The 18,365-nt window shown below is 38.9% G+C and overlaps 1 protein-coding gene, 2 long non-coding RNA genes and 1 pseudogene across 3 annotated transcripts, besides 1 other annotated feature; 3 read left to right on the top strand and 1 right to left on the bottom strand.

The window, feature by feature from the left end:
* Positions 1–3,481: 3,481 nt before the first annotated feature.
* On the bottom strand, positions 3,482–3,909 carry lncRNA:CR43763 (long non-coding RNA:CR43763). The gene has a single exon (NR_073785.1). It is a non-coding gene; the product is annotated as a long non-coding RNA:CR43763 (long non-coding RNA).
* A 5,526-nt stretch (positions 3,910–9,435) lies between these two features.
* Positions 9,436–9,853, top strand: lncRNA:CR45694 (long non-coding RNA:CR45694). The gene has a single exon (NR_124295.1). It is a non-coding gene; the product is annotated as a long non-coding RNA:CR45694 (long non-coding RNA).
* Positions 9,854–10,956: 1,103 nt separating this feature from the next.
* Positions 10,957–12,362: a mobile genetic element.
* A 1,056-nt stretch (positions 12,363–13,418) lies between these two features.
* On the top strand, positions 13,419–14,138 carry CR31822 (annotated as a pseudogene).
* Positions 14,139–15,204: 1,066 nt separating this feature from the next.
* On the top strand, positions 15,205–16,294 carry CG18518 (uncharacterized protein). The gene has a single exon (NM_135924.2). It carries the CDS (start codon positions 15,255–15,257, stop codon positions 16,251–16,253), a length of 999 nt encoding a protein of 332 aa, NP_609768.1. The 5' UTR covers positions 15,205–15,254; the 3' UTR covers positions 16,254–16,294.
* Positions 16,295–18,365: the final 2,071 nt, after the last annotated feature.

The following is an 18,365-nucleotide window of genomic DNA, read 5'->3' as shown; positions in this document are numbered from 1 at the left end:
TGTTGGTAATCTCCAGGCCCACATGTATCGGGCTTGTGGGTTTTGGATTGCGGATTGGGTGGCGGTGGGGGCTTAAGGGTCAGTAATAAATGTCATGATATGAAATTTATTTACGCGCTGCGAAAAACCAAAGCAAAGGAATGCAATAACAACAGAGCCAAGGACCAAGTACCAAGAACAAGAATCGGAAGGACAATACTCATACACCAACACACACGCACACACACACTTACTGCACGCCTTGGCCAAATCGCAAAAGACAATTAAAATGGAATGCCAAAGAAGAATGCCGAAGGGCCAAAACGAATGATACAAAACCTTGATTCTAACTTGGCCATTGATAGGGGAAATAATTGCCAAGTGCAATGGAAAACATATTTTACAAACATTATGTCACATCAAGGATATTATGATATCATGTCTAAAAAATTACTACTATCACATTCTTATATTGGCAATTATTTAATGTTTTTAATAGAGATGATTGCTGAACACCTATAAGTATTATAAAACAATAAATATTTAATTAATATTTTCATTGGTACTGTGAAGTATAAGTCAGCTAAATGAAAAGACAAAATGGAGGACCGCCTGAGATTTTCTTGACATCGTCCTTCACAGACACACCCGAAATCACACACAAGACACGCAACAAGAGCCAAGTAAATAGAAGCTCAGCTTCTGTGCTGATAGCAAAGTAAATAATACAGATTCTCGCAATTTTTCTGTAATTAACACATGCCCCATTCAAACGAGAAAATGGGGGAACACCTTCAAAGTCACACATGTCATATATCATACATGTATCTCGCACGCTTGGTCTGGTAGCTGGGGGGGAGTGGGGCAAAAAGGACTCTCATACTGCTGGAGGCACGAAACCTGAAACCAGGTTTCTGGAAAAGGGGTGAGGTTAGGGGTTATGGGGTGGAACGGGCAGTACTCGCTTAGGACGTTCTCGGTTAACACATAAAGCACAAAAGTGTTGTCAGCTCGCATGGCATTTTTATGAGCTGTTCATGTGAAAGGACATGCAAGGCATCTCCTTGTTATGTTAGTGTTTTGCTCATGTCAAGTTTAAGTGGCACAACTCCCAGCCAGATTGGCATGTTTCTCCAGTCCGTACTGAGATGAGTACTGAAATTAGTTACTTCGATAATAAGACAATATAGGAAAAAACGCTAAGCAAAACGAGAGTAAATAATATTTTACGTAATACAATTTATACAGCTAATTCAGAGTTATCGAAATTAGCATCACCATATTTAGCCCCTTACATTCTCAGGTTTTGTAAATAACACAACAGCTTTTTTACATAAAATGCAAATTATTTTGAAATTGAATTTCGTTATACAATCCAAGTGAGTATTATCAAGTACAGTCAGTTCATGTTTCTTCTGCCTTCTGCCGTTTTGCATTGACAAGCAAACAAACCCCGAAACTCTGAAAAACTGCAGTGAAAACGAAAAACTTGGAGCAAGGTGTGTTGTATTGTTGGTGTTGTGGTAACAGGTGTGTTGGAAAAGCTGAAAAACAAGGGAAACGCGCCGAGCGCAAAGTCTGTGGAAAAAGTTGATTGTTGTCTGGTTTTGTTTCATTTTAGAATAATTTTAATTCTTTTCCTTTTCATTTTGAAGTTTTACCCACAAATTTGCTCTATTATTATTCCTGTATTTGTAAAATCCTATTTACATTGAATATTATTCTGAAAATATGGTAAATCACTCGCTTTGTTTATAGATTTTAAACTAGATGGTTGAAAAGTTTTATTTGCCTGGCAAGCTGGCTAACAATAACCAAATTCAACGCAAGCATTTATGAAAAGTTCAATATAAATAATAAGCCCCATCCATTTTCGAGTTAACAAAAGCAAACAAAAGGCTCGAAATGTATCAGTACTTTTAAGATATTCTTACCAAGTGCAAAATGCTGCCACGAAGCGTCAATCAATTTTGAAACTTTTTTAATTAGCTCACAACGAACGTGTAATTGACTGCAAAAGGGATCAAAAAACGGTGAACAATAAAGAATATTTAAATGTAAAGTCTTAAAAGAGTACAACGCACATAAAGAACTTGTACAGGTAAGCCAATTAAAATATTAACAGCGCGAAAAGATAAAAAATTACGTGATGGGTGTGATAGGTTATGAAGTTGAATGCAATGTAATGAATTATTTATAGAAATCAAGGACAAGCCGAGTTTTTCAGGTAGTTCCTAAGAGCATCGTGGGTTCTAAATATATTTTCCGAACTTGTTCCAAAGCCTTTTAATAGTTTCAGAAAGGAAACGCGATGAATAGCGCTTCTCCAATTAAACTCATAAATATGTACCCCCATTCCATTTATTTCGTTCACCACCAAAGTTCTTTAAAAAAACTGTTTGCAAAAGTGTAAAGTGAAAGCAAATATATTTGCAGGCGCATAAAAGGCGAGTGACATGTGAAAGGAGTGGAAGGATGTGCATGTGGATATGGACGAGGATGTGGATGCGGCGCAGGATAGCTGGCAGGCAGTTGGGCGTAAGCCACTCAAAGGCGCAAATAAATACACCGCCCGCATATAGAAGGTGGGCGAGAGGTCCTTTGTTTGCCCCACTGTGTATATGTTTGTGTAGGCTCACGTATGCCCCTGAATGTGTGTGTTAATTTGCCAACAAAGACACGTACACACAGGCAAACAGCGTTTAAGAGATTTGCCAAAAGAGAAAGTTCGCACCTGAAAGACATCCCAGCTCTAAAGTGTTTACCTTGTCATCGCTATTAATTTGTTCGCGCTACATAATAGCTGTGTCAATATTTTTCAAACATTTTCTGCAAGTCCTTGAAAATGGGCACACCCAGAGCAAAGTATAATATTATGAATAGGGCTTACACATATGATTAAAGGACGTAGATAATCGAACTCATTAGTGTGGCAATGGAGCGGCGTGTAGGTGTGAACCTCAATGAAAATAACCAGTATATTGGATTTTTCTTTTAGTTTTGCAGAAACTGACTTCAAAATGTTATCGATCTTGAATCTACCACTAGTGAGAAAGGACCTCAACAAGACAGTACAAGCAAATACGCCTAAATTGCGACTACACATGGCCAACCCCGCAGCGGGATAAAATCGCCCCGCTGGCAGGCAGGGCATATCAATCAACGTTTTGAAAGGGACTCCATTGTGCGTTAACAAGTGGCACGTTGTCGGATTGATACACAGGCTCAAAAAAGCGAGGGCAGGAATAGAAAAGCAGGGCATGGACAAGCCAAAAAGCGAAACCAAGCCAACCATGATGTATCTATAACTGAGCCTTGGCTTTTCCCAACCTTTTCCTAGCCTCAGTTTTGTGCCGAAGAACCAGTTTGCTGCACTATCTAAACGACAGTTGTTAGAACACTCGGAAAAAATTTGGATGTAAGGTATAAAGTAAGCAAAGAACCACCATAGTACTTATAAGCTGTTATGAAACTAACCATTCTAATGTTTTTTTTTTTTTTTACAAATCATATAAGGTTTTTCCAGTGCATGATTGTGATTTGCTGGATTTCGGGGTGATTCTTACTCCATGTGTAGATGCTGGCTGCAACTCAAACATCAACAGTTGCGCTACTACTTGCAGGTTCCTTCAGATGGAGCTGTATCTGTTCTCGTTTGGCGGAGTATGTCACCGACAACGTGGCCTGCACACGAGTTTGGCAGGACAAAAGATGGCAAGCGACTGGGATCCAGGGATCCAGGGATAGGAATCCGGGGGATTGTGCTCGAACAAGTCATCAGCCATGTACAGGAAGTTGGTTAGGCGGGCCCAGACTCCCATCCAAGTGCCAGTCTCATTCCCAGTGAGGCTCTGCCAAAATGTCACCAGCGACAAGTTGTTCAAACAGCAAATTACATGCAGCCATGGAACTTGCTTTCAAATATACAACATGTAAAAAAGACGATCTGACTTTAAAGTCGTAAGCTCACGAGATTTTTTGTACAATTCCCCCAGCGTCGGTGGTATTTTGAATATGCCTTCGTTTTCCATTTTCCACCTTTTTAACCCAGCATATGGACGCTATTGTTGTCGTTGATAACACATACATGCATATCTGTAGGCCGCGCCCCCGAGTTTTGCTTTTGGGCTTGTTGAGGCACAAAAGTGCACTCGGCTATTGAAAATCCAACAACTGATAGCAGCAGTCGCTGCATACAAAGTAGCTGAGGGAAAAACAACTAGAAAAGCGATGAATAACACACCTCAGAACGAGTCGAATTTTAAGTACCCTTTGTATACATAACACAGGATTCGATTTGCAAGTTTAAACAAATTAAAAAATTGAGCTTTCAACTAGGCAGCACTCTTTTGAATTTCTTGAATATCAAAATTATGTGTTGGAATATTAATAATCTACCAAAGTCTTAACGTGTAGTAGATTGGCACATTTCCAATAGAAATACTTTAATCGTATTCAATTTTAATTCCATAAATGCCTGCAAAAATTGTTCTTCTTAAATATTCTACTTTACTTAAAAGACCATCCAGTTGTATGACACTAAAAGTTGGACTTAGAAAGTAGAGTGGATGGGTTGTTGGAAGTCAAGGGAAAATGGAAAATGCAACCGAGGAAAGAGGCTGATATGCAACAAAACAACAATGAACTCTTTGGGGACTTCCTTTCCGTACATATTAAAGCACAATATCCTTCCTGCTCTTTAAAATTAAAAGTTTTACCCAAAACATCAGCTCCGTTCATCCATCATCGTTTGCCTACTAATTGATTTAAATTTCCTTTCGAACTCATTAGGTTCTCTAATATCCCCGAAGTCGGCAGCATATATGAAAATCATTTTTTACTATTGTGGCAGCAAGGACATGAGAAAAGTTGATGCAAAAGTTTTCGGATAATTGATTTGCATGGGGAATAACTCAATTTGGGTACACACAATTTCTAGCTTGATTGCAAAATTCAGTGGTTACCGAAAGTAAGTTTAGCACAGAGATTTGAGATCTATTAACATTACTCCTAGTCATAAAGACTTAAAAATATATTGGTTAAATATTATATGTTATATTTGTAGAACAAAATCTGTATTAAAAACGATATGATTATATATCTTTGTCTTTCATTATGCAACGGCTTTATAATATTTATTATTTTATATATTTTAAAGCCGAACTTTTAACTGTCGCATTGTACACAACCTATTGCAAATAAACACATCATACGTTTTTATGACGAAAATTGTGTCAACCATTTTTGATAAGCATCAGGCATTGTACATCAGTAAAAAAAAAACGACAATAATACATAGCACAAAAAATGAGAAAATTGTCTACAAAATGGTTGACAGGCAATTTGCCTACACACATTTTTCCACCCAAATGTTTCGTCATTATACTACCCGAATTTCCCTCTGCCTTTTCACATTTCGTAACATGTGAAATGAGCAATTTTCACATATTTGTATGACAACGTTTATGCCGCACACTCAGGCGAAGCTGAAGCAGCATAAAGACATAAAAATAAATAGTTGGACTCAGAGAGCGACAATATCGAGCAGTTATATTCGAAACGGAGTCAAGGCAACGCCTCATTTGGGAAATGGGGCAACACCCCAGAAGGGCACCCAGCCCATGGACTTTTTAATGCTGATGAGGCTGACCTGACACCACCCACTTGAGTTGACGGCAATGGTGGAGAACGGAATTAAATAAAACTTTTATATATTTTTTCTGATACTAAATCAGTGGAACATTAAAAATACTCTACCATTATAATACTGACAAAGTTTCAAAATACTTTTCGCTCTGAACTAATAAACAGACACCGTCCGTTTTACCAACTTCTTAAAACTTCATCGATTCATTTACAATATGAAAAGAATGAAGTGAAAATAAAAATCACAAAACTAACTTCTCGATGTTGCAGACAAATTAAAAGTAAGCACGGCAAAGTTTCAAATAAAATATGTCGGAAATGCAGAGCAAACTTACTGAAAATACTAGGAAATGAACTTTAAAATAATCCCGACAAGACAATTAGTTATCGTCGGAGAAAATCGGGAGGAGATTGGGAAAGTGTTTGATCTCGGATATATAATGAACAGGCCATGTCAAAGTTGCACTCGGCGGTGGCACTTGATAATTTTGTTTTGCTTCCCGCTTAATCGCTCCCCCGAGAACAATGCATCCTGGCTTGGTCCTGGCCACGTCAGGCTCCACGCCTGGATGCTCGACACCCGGCAATGCTGGCAGCATCACCGGATAACTGTCGAACGAATTGATATTGTTTACTTTTAATTAAAAGCATTTTGCTTCGCTGGCTTCTAGCCACAGCACATTGAGCAGCTCTCCGGCAAGGACACGAACTCACATCGATGACTGACAAGGAGCGAGATTCTACTTCCCTAACTGCAATCTCAAACAAGTAAGCTGAGAAAAAACCAAGTCAATGTATTCTATTTAGCAGGCACAACATATGATTTCAAGGTTTTGTGGACATACATATGCATTTTTTTGATTTGTTAGTGTTGTTAGGGAACTCAATTTGCCTTTTAAAAATAAATAAGAGAGGGTTAAACTGTTTACTCCATGTGCACGATTTTCTAATCGAACTCATTGGATTCCTAGCTCCCTCCTGACGAGATTCTGATGACCGTGTCCTTTCTAATGAAAATTGAACTGTCTACATCAAGGAGTTACCATTGAGGCGTTTCAAGATGTCTTTGATTTTAAAGATCAATGTTATTGTTGCACTTAGTGGAAATGTAACGAAATAAGAAAGTCACTAATTTAAAAGAAACGTGTAGTTCAAATCAGAAAATCACCAATCATGGAATATACAAACGAAACTTAAAGCAGGAGCCATTGAAAACTGTCAAGGTGGAATTCTACACATTTTATGTCCATTTCCTTCCGACCTCTAATTAAAATCCTGGCGCCAGGCCTTAACCCTTTTTAGGCGCCTCGAACACAAGTTTGCCAACCCAAAGTGTTTAGTTGTGAAAAAAATGTGCTTAAGAATTTATGTGGAGAAAAGTTCTGTCGCCTGCAAAGTAATCCAAAGTCTTCGTGAGTCTTTACCAAAAAAGTTTATCGTAGTTTTTGTGGAGGCCTATCTCTTTAAAGTTTCACCTGCCCAGATAAAGTCGCAAACTTCTGCGTTTATTTCAAAATTAATTAAACGTTTAAGACTGGCCCGGCGCCACTCTTGAATAAGTAAAGTTCGTAGAGATTTCGATTGGCGAAGGACAATGGCAACATTTAATTGGGGTTCTCGATAATAATTGGCCACAAGCGGCTTAAGGTGTACTCACGAACATTTTTGCCGGCATCCTTGAGCTCGGAGACTGGAAAATTCAGCACCAAGTCCATGAAGCTTTTTGTGTGAAGGCGGACTTTGGTCAACTTATCGCCGAGTACAGCGTATACTTATAATTCTATATAAGTTTATACTTACGCTGGTATTACGTTTTCTCACCCTTCTAAGGCAGTTTTCTTTGTCACAGACTAAGCGGCTTAAACAATGAACTTTATTTTGTCTGCCAGACTCATAAGCCAATAAATAGTAATAAATATAAATAGCCCACGGGTGATGAAGTTCAGTTGCAGGCCGATAAGGGACTTATCGGAAAATGTGTATGTGTAAAAAAATATACTCGCTTATAAATAAATTATTTGATTGTGAAGAAGATGTGTCAGATATTCTAAAGAAAAAGTTTGTAAAAAACAAACCTCACAACTGTACTTATTTTGAGAAATATTTTGTGATAACTGTTGCAAAACAAATACCAGTCACTATTTATTGTTGAGCGCAACCACTTTTAGTATGCATCAGAAATAGTCTAAAACCATATCTATAAACCATATCTATTGGGCCTTCAGAGCATTAGCCGGCATTATTAAGCCGGCCGAAAACATAATAGGTATAATCAGAGTACTGAGCCAAATCAAACCATAAAATTAAACTGCAAGCTCATCGAAATGTTCATACATGAGCTCGGCAATTCAGTTTGATTGATAAACCCCATGTAGGGCTGCAACTGGATATAATGAAGTAAACCGAACCCCGATTCGGAACCCCTCCGACCAATCGACAACACTTCATGCAATTTGCAGCAAATCAAACTAAACATCGAATGCGTATACTCGATATTGGTGTGCCAGGCTTGTGTGTTTTGCAAATAGTTTGCGCAGATTTTAGCAGTAAAATAAATTGTTCCAATTTATGTTGGAAATGGTAGCGTTTTGGATTTAGAGGGAAAGGAGGGCCTAAGTGGGTATAACCCACGGCAACTATCGGAAAACTGTTTCAAATAAATACAATGTAATTATTGAGCCGTACAATGCACTCGCATACACGCATCTATCCATTCACATACACATGCAATCAGGAATTTCGTAATTATATTTGGGAAGCTGTTAATCACAAAATGCGCGGCCTATGCAAATATCACATCCAGGTAAGCCGTAGCCTTGAACAGAATCCACAATCTGAATAATATATGCCCTTTAATAAGAGACTGATGAGTCTATATATTTTCCAAATTCGAATCAATTAATTTATAATTTAGTTATAATATATCTATACTATTATTTGTATATTTTCAAGATAAATAACATTTTGCTTTCATTTTAAAATTTTTTTAAGGTATGTTATACAATTTATGTCCTTTAGAAGTTAAACAATTCATTACAAAGTGGTATAACCTATTTTAAACCTACTTGGAGTAGAGAAATAAAGTGTCGAAAAACTTTGAACCGAAAACGCTTGTGTTTGCATAAATATTTTATCACTTTATTATACGAAGTCCAATACAGAGTTTTGGCACTTTAGCTGTGGCAATTTGCATATGGTGGGCTAGCGCAGTAGCTTTCATATACAGAAATTAACCAAATACGATGCTGATTTGTTGAAAATTCTGTTAATTTATTTGTTTATTGAATATAGATGCGGCGTTCGAGGGCCTCGTTCGCATATATGTAAACATATGGCATAATAAGTGACCGTATGCATATTACGATGCCACCTTTATACACATGGATTTCATGTTTGCAGCATGCCACTCATTCGTTTATTTGCCACTGGCCCCTGTCAACATGGTGACAGCAAGCTTACACGCGTAAAAATTTTAATTAGAAAATCTGTAAAAATATATCAAGCATTTTCACACATTTTGCAGCGCGCTGGCATGAGCCAATATATCAATTGTTTGCTGATGTTTGACAACGAGTCAATGTGATGTCCAAATGCTAACAGAATATGGGCATTGATATTTATGATGAAAATATATCCGAGTCAATTATTAAGATGTATTAAAAAAGAATTTACGAATAGATAGGCAAATAGTACTAATATTATAATTCCGACGATCAGGACGCGTGACTTAGCCACTAATGTAAGCCCCCTGATTAATTCAATATCCATGCCAAATATCCGAAGTCAATTGGCCAAAAATCCCTCGACTCATTGGGTCGATGAAGCGTTCTGCGACGAGAATTAAGCCCCAGATGCCAAAAGGTGTGAATCGGTTATCATTGGCGTTAAGGACTTGCCACGCCCATGACACGCCCTCTGCGAAATTCCTCCCCTGGGTGGCGTACGGATAATATTGCTGATGCTCTTGCGATGCTGCCGCAAAATTCAATCAATATAATTGCAACACTTTAGCAAAGGACCTTGCCGGGATCACACACATATGTACGTATGGCCCACGTATGCGACATGAACTTCAATTCACCCACACATGCACACTTCCTAACTGTGAATGTAACCAAGGCAAATTGCGTAAACAATGTAAAGCGTTTCAAATTTATACGTCGAACCCAAAAACTTGCCCCAAAGGAACCGGCGACAACAGCAACTGATGACGAGCTAAAAAAGGAGCAAAAGGACCAAAACATAAACCAGAAAACGTGTGTGTGTAGAGGTAAGTGGCAAATGTAGAAAGAGACGACATTCGTGTATTTTCACCCAGAAGTTTATGCACTTAATTAAGCCCCAGCTACTATAGAGCATACACTCGAGAAAGGTTCACCGACATAAATCAACACAAAGGTGTGCTTAATCATAAAAAAAAGTAAATTAACCATGCACGTGATTTAAAAGGTACAGTATACTATTATTTTTTTACACTTATCGTTTGTAGTTTTCACGAGGAGAAACTAAGAAGATTATGGTTGAAAGTATATTTTCTACGTATTGAATGATGAATACCTTTTGAACTTATCTTGTAAGCAATTAATTATTGGTTGCGTTTTTTAGGTTTTAATTTATTAATTTGCTTCCAGTATTGCGTTTTACAAACCAATTAGTCAATTCGTAAAATGTAATGCAATCGATTTTTACAGTGCATATAGAATAGAAGTAGACACAACAACTATGTTGGGTGGAACGCAGATAGAGGTCCTCGAGTACATCCGCCTTAAGGTCCCTGGAACAAAGTTTGCCATTTCGTTGGGTGGGCGTAAAATGTGTCGCAGAATTACTCAAAACTCGAACTCAACTTTTCACCCACACACATGCATGGCGAGGAAAGGATGTGGAAAGTGCGGTGAACTTGTACCCACAGCTGTGACTTTGAAAATACATTCAATCATTTTCTGAAAGTTTCCCCGGATACCTATTTTATTTATAGTTTTCAGCGGAGAGAACGGCCATCTTCTTCCTCCGAACTAAATCCAATTAAATTTATATTTAGCAATCAACCATGCACAATTTATGCTTTGTTTACTTCAAAATAAGGTTAACAGTCTAATTTGCTTAATGGTCCCAGGTCACGATGCGTTTCACGCCTAATTAATACAACCAATTGGTATAATTTTTGTGGTTGTCAGCATTAAATTAATTTCATATTTAGCGAATCATATTTCTCGTGAAAAATAAAATGCCCCATACAAATGTCACACTCAGCGGAGCTAACAAAAACATGAAGTAATTAGCAGGTTAAAATAATTGGATATTAAGCAAATACAAAACAGTAGTTTAATGCAGAGAACTGCAAGGGTGGCACTTTTTTACCACTCGACTCACACCCTACAATTTTGTGTGCGGGTGCTACTCGCCACGCACATCGCGGGTACTTACAAACACACAGTATAAATCTGAACATGCAGACAAGACACCCCGTTGTGTGCGCACCCGAATCAATACGGTGTTTTGCGTCGCGGGTGCCGCTCACACAGTGCCTAAAAAGGGATGAGTGAGAAAAACACTTGTGGGTATACCGTTAAACACATGGGTGTTTCCAAAAATACTCGGGTGTTTCCAAAAATACTCGAGTGGTCTCGTAGGTAGTCGAGTCAAATGGCGCCATACATAATGATTGTTGAGTTCTTGTGTCTTTGGTCCAGTGTCTCGGCTGTTAATTGCCCCTTTTTTGTTTTTTACGATGCAATTACTAGCTTGTTAGGATTCAGTATTATTTGGAAGCCAAAGGAAAAGGTCACAATAATGGCAGAAGCGGCTGATTTCGTTAAAAATAAAATTAACAATGGAACATACTCAGTTGCCAATAAACATAAAGGAAAAAGTGTTATTTGGAGCATTTTATGTGACATTTTAAAGGAAGATGAAACTGTTCTGGACGGATGGCTGTTCTGCAGGCAATGCCAGAAAGTGCTCAAATTTTTACACAAAAACACCTCCAATTTATCCCGCCATAAATGTTGTCTAACATTAAGACGACCAACGGAATTAAAAATTGTTTCGGAAAACGACAAGAAAGTAGCTATTGAAAAATGCACCCAATGGGTTGTCCAAGATTGTCGGCCGTTTTCTGCAGTAACCGGAGCCGGATTTAAAAATTTGGTGAAGTTTTTCCTACAAATCGGCGCTATCTATGGGGAACAGGTAGACGTCGATGACTTACTACCTGATCCAACAACATTAAGTCCTTATATTTAATAGATACTTTTTAAGCCCACTATGTTTTTATTATTTAGATTGAGACATTAAAAAACGTAAAAATCAACAAATGCCGTCTTTAATTGCAATTACTTTATGTGTTTGAAATGGGAGGCACCCATTGAGTCCATCAAAGAGCAAAGACATGAGCACAAAAATTTTCTTGGGTATTCCCTTTTACCCTTCATTTCTTATACCCGTCACGCTTCCACCCATACAAATTTTAGGCGTACAAAAAATGACCAGAGAACTGCAGCCCGCATACAAAAAATGACCTGCGGCCGATCGTTGACTGTGCGTCCACTCACCCATACGGCTCTTGCGCAGCAGGCCTCGGGTGGTTTTTTTACTCGTAACAAAAACACAACGTCGGTAAAACACTCGAGTATTTTGTGTTGCCGCAAGTAGGGTGTCAAAAAAAACGGGGTGCCTAGAGTACCGAGTGTTTATCGGGTGGACGTAGAGTGCGAGTGGCGGGCTGCAGTTCTCTGGTATGCACTTTATTAGATTTGCTCACTCAGCGTTTTGCTTATGAAATCCCCCATTGCTGATTAGAGAAAGCGAATCTCACGTACGGCGCATTCGCCTTGAACCCCCTGTGATAGTGGTGTTCCTGCCAGTGATATTATTTTCTTATTCTTATATAAATCCATTTGAAATGCAACTTTTGCGCTAACGCATAAATCTTCAGAACAAATTGCAAACATGGAGGGCAGGGGCTGAATGGCCTGAAAAGAAGGCAGCAAAGCGTAGCTGCGAAGCAGTCGAAGCATGTGTTGTGCCACTCCATATACATATACACACAGATGTGTACTATATAAATGTGTGTATCCAGATGCTTGTTTGTATATATATTGTCGCAACATCAGTCAGGATTAGTTGTAGAACTTTACCAGTACGACTAGTGGCCCCATCTTGTTTGCCATGCTGTAACCGTCACGCAGAACGCTCCAACATGCTGCCAGTTGTACCGCCCATAACCCATAGCCCAGCGCTCTCTCACCTCCCACTTTCCGCCCAAAACAGCCACCCAATCCAACCCAAACACCCCACCACCCAGCCGCTGCTGGTTGCCTTGTCCTTGTGTTGTGTCTTGTCTTGTTGAAGTTTTCTGCACTGACGTTGTTGTAACTGGCTTTGGCTGTTTGTCTTGTCTATTCCATCGGAATGTGTGCCGGAGAAGTTGCTCCCATTTTGTTTGCTTAACTCATTGCCGCTGAAAAGGCCATAGAAATTAGTTAGGTAATTGCGCCGAAAGCTTCACTAAATGTAAAATTGAAATCTTTCATAAAAGCTTAATTCAAAGACATACGTAATTATTATATTTTCTCCACAGTACTTAAAGCCGGAAATCAAAATGCTCTTGTACTATTGTAGTAGTGCACAAAAAACAAGAGACAAGATTGCAAGATGTCAAGATCTAAGCATGGCCTATTGGGAATATCCTCCTGCGAAAATCTGCTGTCGCAAATCGAAAGTGGTAATAGATGTATAATTCATAAAGGTAAACTGGTATTATTAAGAACCGAACGCATTTTAAGATCATAAATCGAGTTCCAAGCATCGATCTACCGCGTCCACTTCAATGTGGCCACTTCAACAGTCTAGAGCAGAGATCTATGATGAACGGAGAGGCGGAAGTGCCATGGATGGCGGCCCTTCTGGATGCTACTAGTCTTCAATAAGCGACTTCTGTCACTGAAAAACTAAACGAATACCAGCTGGCGAATGGGATGCGATAACGAAAAAAGAGCAAGAAAAACATAAGGATGTTTCCATCAGGAAGATTGTGCGACACAACAATGTGGCCCTGTTATTTCTCAAAAAATCGCTCGACCTAACCCACCATATAAACCTGATTTGCCTGCCGCCACCGAATCGCAACTTTATCTATAATCGTTGCATTGTCAGTGGCTGGGGTAAGAAGAACTTCGAGAACATCAATGTTCAGAAGAAAATGTGCCCCTGGTGGACAGATCTAGGTGCCAGAGCGACAAGTTCAAGGAATCTTTGGCAAAAACTTCTATCTCGACCCCAGTCTGATGTGCGCCGGCGGTGAGATTGGCAAGGATGCGTGCAAAGGCGACGAAGGTTCCCCACTGGCCTGTCCCCTCTAAAGCGATCCTAATCGATATGAGCAGGTGGGCATCGTCAACTATGGATTAGTATGTGGCACAGATATTCCTGCTGTTTACACTGATGTTTCGAAAATGCGACCCTGTACTGACTATCAGATCAAATGCTTACCAACCACAAAAAGCAAATATTTATTCCCAACTAGAATAGTGATCCTATTAAAAAGAAATATAAACTTGCCTAATTTAAAAATACGGATATTTTTGAAACGTTTATAAGTAAACATATAATCCCAATATCAACCAACGTGGGATGTTGTATATTAATTAGCTAATACAGCTAGTTCATATAACAAGCTGCGTTCATCTTGCTACTTTCGGCTAATTGTGGACTTGGGCGGGTCGTTTCATTGATTTATGGCTGCTAATTTCAACGCATGGCGCTCAAAGTATTAAATAATAAACTCTATTCCGCCAGCAGGCTCTCGATCCCGCTGTTTTCCAAATCCCCGCCATAACTCCACCCACAACATCATCTTCATCGGGCTCCTGCTGAGCTGCAGTGTTGGTCGAGATGAGGCGCCATGCAATATGAGACCATAGGAAAGGGCTCCCTTTCTGGTCGCCCGGCAGACTTTACAAGTGTTTCCCTCGACTTTATGGGCCAGCTCGGAACTTGGGCGGGAGTTTTCCCGTTCCGTCTGGACGTGTAATGAAATTAAAGGCGTAATGCAATACAGCTGGCAAAGTTTTTGCAGCGGTTATTTCCATGGGTTCTCGTTACTGTTTGCTCTTTTGCCCGCCAGTAGCCGTCGTCGCATCTCCAGACAGTCATTAAATTTAATTAATATCTTCCGTTTTTTACCAGACTGCGGTCTTCAAAAAATTTGATACCGTTTGCTGTTGTTTCTTGTATTGTGTGATGAATTTTTTTCGGGGCATCTCTTTTTTTGGAGATATTCGGAAATATTTTTGGCAAACCTTTTAAATATTATATGCCCCTGAATTACAACCGATAATATTATTTTCTACTCAAATACACATATAAATATGTGAAAAATTCGATTTAAATTACATAAAATTTGTAATTGCGAGAATAAAACTACCATATACACTTTTTTAATACTTGTAATATAAAAGTAAAATTTTATTCTACTTTGAACATTTAACAACCCAATCAATTTAGCCTTGCTTTTTGATTCAGAATAATTTGACGTGACTGTCAGAATTTCGTTTCTTAATTTAGTGTCCCTTGCACATTACAAGCAAACGGTCGTTTTGAGCTAAATAAGTTAAAACAATTAAAAAATGAGTTCCAAAAAGAATATAACTCCACCAAACAATTCAGCCGATAAGGAAACGGATCGCAAAATCCCCGAAGAGTCTCTATCAATCACTAACCATCCGGGGGCCACATCAACGCCAACTTATATGACACGCAAACGGCAGAGGCTTTTATCTCTCCAGATGGATTCTGCATTGTCATTGTCATTGGTGGATCGAGTTCCACAAACATTCGAGGATATTCGTGGACGAAAGGGTATTCGTGATGCCAGTTCTCCAAAAACTGGTAAACTCCCAAGGACTAAAGCCCGGAATATACCGAAAACACCAGCGCGTGTTTCCCCAAGTATAAATCATGGTAGGAATTCTGCTAAGCCAAAGACCCCAGCTAAAAAGAAGACTACGGAGAAAACTCCTGCGAAGACGCCCACAGACACGCCGAAAATATCGCCAAAAAATACGCGACAAATATCGCCGAACAAGTCGCCAAAAACTTTCTCGATGATGCAAAATGTTCCAGCAAAAAAATCACCAATAAAATCATTAATAAAGAAGCCGAAAACGCCAGCAGTGAAATCACCAATTGAACCCATTATATTACCAACAGAGTCCCAATTGAAATCTCCGATAAAGTTATCAATTTCGCCAACGAAATCATCAATGATGTCAACGATTTTGACAAAGCAGTCGGTGAAGTCCGAAAAGAATTCCCCTGAAGCCCATTTCTCTGGAGAAGTAACCAATAAGGAAAATGCCGCTGAAGAAGATATTTCGGAGCCACCTTCAAAACAGCCTCGTCTACATATTTTGCAAGTCAATTTGGGGTCCCCATTCGCAATGACGCACAGCAAAAAACTGAAAGTAATTGCAGTAGATTCCAATGATGAAAATCAGGAAGCAAAAGAAGCACCTCCTGACAATTTAAGCGAAATCAACACAAGTGAGGAAATGAAGTCCTTCGAAATCAAAAATTCTTTTAAAAATGAGATAGAAAAATCGGACAAAAATTGTTTTATTTCGTAAGGTTATCAAAGCTTTACTAAAAATAAATATGATTTGAAGCGAAACAATTTATTTTACTAGTTTTTTTAAGGACGGGGGAATATCAATAGTACACGACCGTTGTTCCTGGATGTTTCTAAATAAAGATTATCAATGCGATGCAGCAGGCCTTAACAACTTATTCCTTTGCCGGTTTCTAGCACTAGCCTGATTGTATAATCTACACTTTTGCAGACAATAAAGTTCTTTCAGCGCACTTTGTAAGCTGGCAAAATGCACAGAAATGGCATTATCACGTTGCACACAGCTAATTTGCAAGCAAAGGACGAGGAGGTGGAATATAGCCATAGACGGGAACGGGGTACAAAAAGATCGGCCAAAGAGAAAAGAAAACTGAATTATATTTGCACAATAAACTTGGCAGCCGCCGTCTCTCTATATTATTATTCTGCCAGTTGTTTGTTTGTAGTTGTGTGTTCTCTTGTATCTGTGGGCAATAGTAATAAGATGCAAGCACACCAAGCATTCCTTTTACACAATTTTCCTTTCCCGCCCGCCGAATGACACTCAAGAAAATAAAAGCCACTGTCAAATTAAATATAATATTTATGGTAAAACACAAAGGCATTATTAGAAAAACAATTTGGTACATTTTGATAGAAAAACGGGTTTTAATAATTCATTTTCAAATAGGTTAGAATATTTTCGAAATATTAGTACAGGATATAAAAAATTTCTGTAAGTGTGCAATGAAAATGCGGAAAAAAAAGGCGCAAGAACTGCGGTTCAATGGGGGAAACACTTTTGGGTTGGGATGGCTTGGTGCATATAAAGAAATTTGCATGGATTTTGAACGTAATAAGCGAAATGTGACTGCAAAATCCAATTTGTAATGAGAAAAGTAGTGCGAATTGTCTGTGTATCTGTGTGGCGCGGTAGCTACAAAAATATTGCAGCATATTTCTAGGCGTATTTATGGGTTGCGCTTAGTTTGCCGTCACATACCATGATGGTTGTCGTGGGCCAAGGGGGAGAGCCGAAGGCGTGGAGGCGTGACAGGGGCTGGGGACTGAGCGCGTGCTAAAATTATGCAATACAATTATGCGAACAGGCCTGCAACTCGGCGCTTGCATGTGTGCAGCTGCCTGTATGTGTGTGTGCTCTGCGCCTCGAAACGTGACTTGTTTTTGGTAGGCTTACGCTGGGGATCCCCCAATTTGTTTGCGGCTGCTTCGTGGTGTTTTTCCTCATTTTATGCTGGCCCTGGAACTACAAAGGGATTTGTTTTGAGAGCAATGGATAAGTTTGTGGACCAAAGTGCACAGCTGCAAACTGGGAACGCAAAGTTTTTAAGCCATTCCACAATATTCAAAGGCATATTTGTAAATACAACCTTTTATAATTAAGTATTTGGATATTATTGATTTAATTTAAATGACAAAATGAACTTAAAAGTTTTATGAACATCTACATTGCAACTAAAAATTAATCAATATTAGCTTAAGTTTAATGAAACGAAAAAAAAGGTTTTTCCTTTATAGATGGAATATGAATTTGCATGATTCCATTAATTGTGTACAGACATTGAAGTTTTGTCTCTCCATTCAAAAATAATTTCCTGCACGCGCTTGAAAGTATGCTATAATTCACACGTAGCACAAACAACTGGCCAGGACCTGCGGTTGCCAAAAGGAACGGGAAAAGGCCTTCCTGTTTACAATTCATAAGCAATTTCGGACTGGCGACAAGGCGAGTCGAGGCTCCCATGTTGGGAAATCAACCTCGGCACCACACGATTTTTAATTATTTTGTTGCATTTTCATTTCAGCTCTGTGTTTTGTTTTGCTTACCCAAATAAACAAGGTCCAATGGTCGCCTGTTTTTCATGGGGAAAACGAATACGGGCTTCTCGAGAATGGCAATGCTCGTTCCTTGACCGTGTATTCTCTGTTGTATAATTACAAAACGTGATTTTCTTTTTGTTTAGTTCTTCTATTTTGTTGGCAGACAACATTTCACGGTTTATGTTAATTTTTTTGTCTGTCTTTCTTAGCTTAAATTATTGTGACCTCCTCAAATGGCCAGATTTGGTTTTTCTTTTTGTTGTTTCAGAGGTCAGTGTATTGTCCCAGC

Source organism: Drosophila melanogaster, chromosome 2L (assembly GCF_000001215.4).
Source record: "Drosophila melanogaster chromosome 2L".
Classification (NCBI taxonomy): Eukaryota; Metazoa; Arthropoda; class Insecta; order Diptera; family Drosophilidae; genus Drosophila; species Drosophila melanogaster.
This window is presented reverse-complemented; position numbering and strand designations above follow the sequence as displayed.

What these genes read in the sequence shown, in the direction of transcription:
- CG18518 (NM_135924.2), top strand. Translation starts at nt 15,255, where the DNA reads ATGAGTTCCAAAAAGAATATAACTCCACCAAACAATTCAGCCGATAAG.